At 50.1% G+C, this 7,091-nt stretch overlaps 1 protein-coding gene across 2 annotated transcripts in view; it reads left to right on the plus strand.

The window, feature by feature from the left end:
• Positions 1 to 1,713: 1,713 nt before the first annotated feature.
• Positions 1,714 to 7,091, plus strand: part of LOC124032440 (isocitrate dehydrogenase [NAD] subunit gamma, mitochondrial-like) — a 60,613-nt gene continuing 55,235 nt past the window's right edge. Inside the window, exons 1-2 of one of the 2 annotated variants that reach the window (XM_046344843.1) lie at positions 1,714 to 1,857; positions 5,785 to 5,832. In XM_046344843.1, the coding sequence (XP_046200799.1) occupies positions 1,795 to 1,857; positions 5,785 to 5,832 (111 nt within the window). In that variant the 5' untranslated portion in view covers positions 1,714 to 1,794. The remainder of the gene's footprint in view (positions 1,858 to 5,784; positions 5,833 to 7,091) is intronic. The other variant, XM_046344842.1, reaches the window with a different exon arrangement.

Raw genomic sequence — 7,091 nt, forward strand, 5'->3', positions numbered from 1 at the left:
GAAGGAGGGGTCTATATGCCTGTGTGTGTGTATGTGTGTCAGGGGGGTGAAGGAGGGGTCTATATGCCTGTGTGTGTGTATGTGTGTCAGGGGGGTGAAGGAGGGGTCTATATGCCTGTGTGTGTGTGTATGTGTGTCAGGGGGGGTGAAGGAGGGGTCTATATGCCTGTGTGTGTGTATGTGTGTCAGGGGGGGGGTGAAGGAGGGTCTATATGCCTGTGTGTGTGTATGTGTGTCAGGGGGGGTGAAGGAGGGGTCTATATGCCTGTGTGTGTGTATGTGTGTCAGGGGGGGGGTGAAGGAGGGGTCTATATGCCTGTGTGTGTGTATGTGTGTCAGGGGGTGAAGGAGGGGTCTATATGCCTGTGTGTGTGTATGTGTGTCAGGGGGGTGAAGGAGGGGTCTATATGCCTGTGTGTGTGTATGTGTGTCAGGGGGGTGAAGGAGGGGTCTATATGCCTGTGTGTGTGTATGTGTGTCAGGGGGGGTGAAGGAGGGGTCTATATGCCTGTGTGTGTGGGGTTAGAACAAAGAGGGTTCATCCTAATCCCCAGCCATTCTCTCTCACTGCAATCTGGTCTCTTGTCCTCTCCCTCTCAGTCTCTTGTCCTCTACCTCTCAGTCTCTTGTCCTCTCCCTCTCAGTCTCTTGTCCTCTCCCTCTCAGTCTCTTGTCCTCTCCCTCTCAGTCTCTTGTCCTCTCCCTCTCAGTCTCTTGTCCTCTCCCTCTCAGTCTCTTGTCCTCTCCCTCTCAGTCTCTTGTCCTCTCCCTCTCAGTCTCTTGTCCTCTCAGTCTCTTGTCCTCTCCCTCTCAGTCTCTTGTCCTCTCCCTCTCAGTCTCTTGTCCTCTCCCTCTCAGTCTCTTGTCCTCTCCCTCTCAGTCTCTTGTCCTCTCCCTCTCAGTCTCTTGTCCTCTCCCTCTCAGTCTCTTGTCCTCTCCCTCTCAGCCTCTCAGTCTCTTGTCCTCTCCCTCTCAGTCTCTTGTCCTCTCCCTCTCAGTCTCTTGTCCTCTCCCTCTCAGTCTCTTGTCCTCTACCTCTCAGTCTCTTGTCCTCTACCTCTCAGTCTCTTGTCCTCTCCCTCTCAGTCTCTTGTCCTCTCCCTCTCAGTCTCTTGTCCTCTACCTCTCAGTCTCTTGTCCTCTCCCTCTCAGTCTCTTGTCCTCTACCTCTCAGTCTCTTGTCCTCTCCCTCTCAGTCTCTTGTCCTCTCCCTCTCAGTCTCTTGTCCTCTCCTCTCAGTCTCTTGTCCTCTACCTCTCAGTCTCTTGTCCTCTCCCTCTCAGTCTCTTGTCCTCTACCTCTCAGTCTCTTGTCCTCTACCTCTCAGTCTCTTGTCCTCTCCCTCTCAGTCTCTTGTCCTCTCCCTCTCCCTCTCAGTCTCTTGTCCTCTCCCTCTCAGTCTCTTGTCCTCTACCTCTCAGTCTCTTGTCCTCTACCTCTCAGTCTCTTGTCCTCTCCCTCTCAGTCTCTTGTCCTCTCCCTCTCAGTCTCTTGTCCTCTACCTCTCAGTCTCTTGTCCTCTACCTCTCAGTCTCTTGTCCTCTACCTCTCAGTCTCTTGTCCTCTACCTCTGTCTCTTGTCCTCTCCCTTTCAGTCTCTTGTCCTCTCCCTCTCAGTCTCTTGTCCTCTACCTCTCAGTCTCTTGTCCTCTCCCTCTCAGTCTCTTGTCCTCTCCCTCTCCCTCTCTCAGTGTTTATTATTATCTCTCTCTCATTTAGGATCAGCTGTTTGAGACCCTGCGCACGCATCTCTCATCCAGGACTCAGTTCCAGTAACATTCCTTCCTCTCCAAGATGACGGGTTGGTCTATTGTGTCTCTGTCCCGGATGCTGCAGGCCAACACACACACGGCTCAGGTAAGACATCCAGTTGGCTTGTTAGAAAGTTGTTAGAAAGTAACATTGAAAGCTATGTGTTTGTCATGTCAACTTGCATTTATTTAGCCTGGTTTGGTTTGTACGGTAAGCTGATTACTCAACTAGCTAATGTTAGCAAGTCGACCCAGTTAGCTAAAGCTATCGAGCCCCACGGCATCACGTAAGCCTGTGTCACTGTCCAGCACTAAGATAGCGTAGCGACAAGGTCAGTGCTGATATACCTGTCAGATACGGCCCTGGATCCAATGCTTATCAACTAAAGCTGTGTTTCAGGCAACAACTTAATGTTGTAACCCAAGTTACCACATCTAGCTAACTACATTATTTACATGAGAAAGTCAAGTGTCTCAACTTCCCGAGCAAGCCTGCATCGGCAACTATATAGGTAGCTCCATATAGGAAAAATACTCTTCTGCACCATCAGCTGTAGCCAGTGTTGCTGTTCTTTCAGGGTCGTCCGTGCTCTGCCAATTGACTTGTTAGTGGTCCATTTACGACAACTAATGCTTTAGGAGAGGTACTGGCTAGCAGAGTAGAACACCTGTTTAGGAGAGGTGCTGGTTAGCAGAATAGAACACCTGTTTAGGAGAGGTGCTGGCTAGCAGAGTAGAACACCTGTTCAGGAGAGGTGCTGGCTAGCAGAGTAGAACACCTGTTCAGGAGAGGTACTGGTTAGCAGAGTAGAACACATGTTTAGGAGAGGTGCTGGCTAGCAGAGTAGAACACCTGTTTGTTAGAGGTGCTGGCTAGCAGAGTAGAACACCTGTTTAGGAGAGGTGCTGGCTAGCAGAGTAGAACACCTGTTCAGGAGAGGTGCTGGCTAGCAGAGTAGAACACCTGTTCAGGAGAGGTACTGGCTAGCAGAGTAGAACACCTGTTTATTAGAGGTGCTGGCTAGCAGAGTAGAACACCTGTTCAGGAGAGGTACTGGCTAGCAGAGTAGAACACCTGTTTATTAGAGGTGCTGGCTAGCAGAGTAGAACACCTGTTCAGGAGAGGTACTGGCTAGCAGAGTAGAACACCTGTTTATTAGAGGTGCTGGCTAGCAGAGTAGAACACATGTTCAGGAGAGGTGCTGGCTAGCAGAGTAGAACACCTGTTTATTAGAGGTGCTGGCTAGCAGAGTAGAACACCTGTTTAGGAGGGTGCTTTGGCTAGCAGAGTAGAACACCTGTTTAGGAGAGGTGCTGGCTAGCAGAGTAGAACACCTGTTTAGGAGGTGCTGGCTAGCAGAGTAGAACACCTGTTTAGGAGAGGTGCTGGCTAGCAGAGTAGATCACCTGTTTAGGAGAGGTACTGGTTAGCAGAGTAGAACACCTGTTTAGGAGAGGTACTGGTTAGCAGAGTAGAACACCTGTTTAGGAGAGGTGCTGGCTAGCAGAGTAGATCACCTGTTTAGGAGAGGTACTGGTTAGCAGAGTAGAACACCTGTTTAGGAGAGGTGCTGGCTAGCAGAGTAGATCACCTGTTTAGGAGGTGCTGGCTAGCAGAGTAGTAGAACACCTGTTTAGGAGAGGTGCTGGCTAGCAGAGTAGAACACCTGTTTAGGGAGAGGTACTGGCTAGCAGAGTAGAACACCTGTTTAGGAGAGGTGCTGGCTAGCAGAGTAGATCACCTGTTTAGGAGAGGTACTTTGGCTAGCAGAGTAGAACACCTGTTTAGGAGAGGTGCTGGCTAGCAGAGTAGAACACCTGTTTAGGAGAGGTGCTGGCTAGCAGAGTAGAACACCTGTTTAGGAGAGGTGCAGGCTAGCAGAGTAGATCACCTGTTTAGGAGAGGTGCTGGCTAGCAGAGTAAATCACCTGTTTAGGAGAGGTGCTGGCTAGCAGAGTAGATCACCTGTTTAGGAGAGGTGCTGGCTAGCAGAGTAGATCACCTGTTTAGGAGAGGTGCTGGCTAGCAGAGTAAATCACCTGTTTAGGAGAGGTGCTGGCTAGCAGAGTAGATCACCTGTTTAGGAGAGGTGCTGGCTAGCAGAGTAGATCACCTGTTTAGGAGAGGTGCTGGCTAGCAGAGTAGATCACCTGTTTAGGAGAGGTGCTGGCTAGCAGAGTAGATCACCTGTTTAGGAGGTGCTTTGGCTAGCAGGTAGATCCTGTTTAGGAGAGGTGCTGGCTAGCAGAGTAGATCACCTGTTTAGGAGAGGTGCTGGCTAACAGAGTAGATCACCTGTTTAGGAGAGGTGCTGGCTAGCAGAGTAGAACACCTGTTTAGGAGAGGTGCTGGCTAGCAGAGTGAACACCTGTTTAGGAGAGGTGCTGGCTGGCAGAGTAGAACACCTGTTTAGGAGAGGTACTGGCTAGCAAGAGTAGATCACCTGTTTAGGAGAGGTGCTGGCTAGCAGAGTAGAATTTTTACCTGTTTGGGAGAGGTGCTGGCTAGCCTTGGGGTAGAACACCTGTTTAGGAGAGGTGCTGGCTAGCAGAGTGAACACCTGTTTAGGAAAGTGCTGGCTAGCAGAAAGTAGAACTTGCCTGTTTAGGAGAGGTGCTGGCTAGCAGAGTAGATCACCTGTTTAGGAGAGGTGCTGGCTAGCAGAGTAGATCACCTGTTTAGAGAGGTGCTGGCTAGCAGAAGAGTGAATCACCTGTTTAGGAGAGGTGCTGGCTAGCAGAGTGAGATCACCTGTTTAGGAGAGGTGCTTTGGCTAGCAGGTAGAACACCTGTTAGGAGAGGTGCTGGCTAGCAGAGTAGATCACCTGTTTAGGGAGGTGCTGGCTATCAGAGTAGATCACCTGTTTAGGAGAGGTGCTGGCTAGCAGAGTAGATCACCTGTTTAGGAGGTGCTGGCTAGCAGGAGTAGATCACCTGTTTTAGGAGAGGTGCTTTGGCTAGCAGAGTAGATCACCTGTTTAGGAGAGGTGCTGGCTAGCAGAGTAGATCACCTGTTTAGGAGAGGTGCTGTGCAGAGTAGATCACCTGTTTAGGAGAGGTGCTGGCTAGCGAAGTGGGCTACCTGTTCAGGAGGTACTGGCTAGCAGGTAGAACACCTGTTTAGGAGAGGTGCTGGCTAGCAGAGTAGATCACCTGTTTAGGAGAGGTGCTGGCTAGCAGAGTAGATCACCTGTTTAGGAGAGGTGCTGGCTAGCAGAGTAGATCACCTGTTTAGGAGAGGTGCTGGCTAGCAGAGTAGATCACCTGTTTAGGAGAGGTGCTGGCTAGCAGAGTAGATCACCTGTTTAGGAGAGGTGCTGGCTAGCAGAGTAGATCACCTGTTTAGGAGAGGTGCTGGCTAGCAGAGTAGAACACCTGTTTAGGAGAGGTGCTGGCTAGCAGAGTAGATCACCTGTTTAGGAGAGGTGCTGGCTAGCAGAGTAGAACACCTGTTTAGGAGAGGTGCTGGCTAGCAGAGTAGAACACCTGTTTAGGAGAGGTGCTGGCTAGCAGAGTAGAACACCTGTTTAGGAGAGGTGCTGGCTAGCAGAGTAGAACACCTGTTTAGGAGAGGTGCTGGCTAGCAGAGTAGAACACCTGTTTAGGAGAGGTGCTGGCTAGCAGAGTAGAACACCTGTTTAGGAGAGGTGCTGGCTAGCAGAGTAGATCACCTGTTTAGGAGAGGTGCTGGCTAGCAGAGTAGATCACCTGTTTAGGAGAGCCTCACACTCTAGGATATCAGATAACGTTGGTTATTAGGTTTCGACAGACAAGCTATACCCTGATGAAGACAGCTTGTCTGTCGAAACGTTGGTAATTAGGTTACTAAATTATTATTACATCTGAGCTCCTAGAGTGTGCGGCTCTCATTATGTTTAATTCGACCTAATAATAATAGTTAGGTGGGTACTTATATTTGTCCTCGAGAGCTAAAGGATGCTAGCTGGCTAGCTAAGAAGTGTTGTGGTTTTAGTGTGTTTGGAAACATTATGTTGACCTGTTTTCTGACCTGTTCTGCTACACCCCGGGCAGGTGTTGAGGGCAGCCTTGTGTGGAAGGAGGCAGATGTCCCGCTACACCGTGAGTGACACAACAACCAGAACTTAACCAAGGCAACATGATGCATGACTGTAAAACTGTGTTGGAACAAAATGGTGACTCTATCACCGCTCAAAGTCTACCTTGCTAAAGCCGAAATGCAGTTTTGGTGTGAGGAGTCACCGTGTAGAGTCACCGTGTAGTTACCGTGTAGAGTCACCGTGTAGAGTCACCGTGTAGATTCACCGTGTAGAGTCACCGTGTAGAGTCACCGTGTAGAGTCACCGTGTAGAGTCACCGTGTAGAGTTACCTTGTAGAGTCACCGTGTAGAGTCACCGTGTAGAGTCACAAAACGGTGACTTTTACCGTGTAGAGTCACCATGTAGTCACCGTGTAGAGTCACTGTATAGAGTCACCGTGTAGAGTCACCGTGTAGAGTCACAAAACGGTGACTTTCACCATGTAGAGTCACCATGTAGTCACCGTGTAGAGTCACCGTGTAGAGTCACCGTGTAGAGTCACAAAACGGTGACTTTCACCGTGTAGAGTCACCATGTAGAGTCACCGTGTAGTCACCGTGTAGAGTCACAAAACGGTGACTTTCACCGTGTAGAGTCACCGTGTAGAGTCACCGTGTAGAGTCACCGTGTAGAGTCACCATGTAGTAACCGTGTCGTCACCATGTGGTCACCGTGTAGAGTCACCGTGTAGAGTCACCATGTAGTCACCGTGTAGAGTCACCGTGTAGAGTCACCGTGTAGTCACCGTGTAGAGTCACCGTGTAGAGTCACCATGTAGTCACCGTGTAGAGTCACCATGTAGTCACTGTGTAGAGTCACCATGTAGTCACCGTGTAGAGTCACCATGTAGTCACCGTGTAGAGTCACCATGTAGTCACCGTGTAGAGTCACCGTGTAGAGTCACCATGTAGTCACGTGTAGAGTCACCATGTAGTCACCATGTAGTCACCGTGTAGTCACCGTGTAGAGTCACCGTGTAGAGTCACCGTGTAGAGTCACCGTGTAGAGTCACCGTGTAGAGTCACCGTGTAGAGTCACCATGTAGTCACAGTGTAGAGTCACCATGTAGTTACCATGTAGAGTCACCGTGTAGAGTCAGCATGTAGTCACCGTGTTGAGTCACAGTGTAGAGTCACCGTGTAGAGTCACCGTGTAGAGTCACAAAACGGTGACTTTCACCGTGTAGAGTCACCGTGTAGAGTCACCGTGTAGAGTCACCATGTAGTCACCGTGTAGAGTCACCGTGTAGAGTCATTGTGTAGAGTCACAAAACGGTGACT

The sequence above is a fragment of the Oncorhynchus gorbuscha genome, linkage group LG03 (assembly GCF_021184085.1).
Source record: "Oncorhynchus gorbuscha isolate QuinsamMale2020 ecotype Even-year linkage group LG03, OgorEven_v1.0, whole genome shotgun sequence".
Classification (NCBI taxonomy): domain Eukaryota; kingdom Metazoa; phylum Chordata; class Actinopteri; order Salmoniformes; family Salmonidae; genus Oncorhynchus; species Oncorhynchus gorbuscha.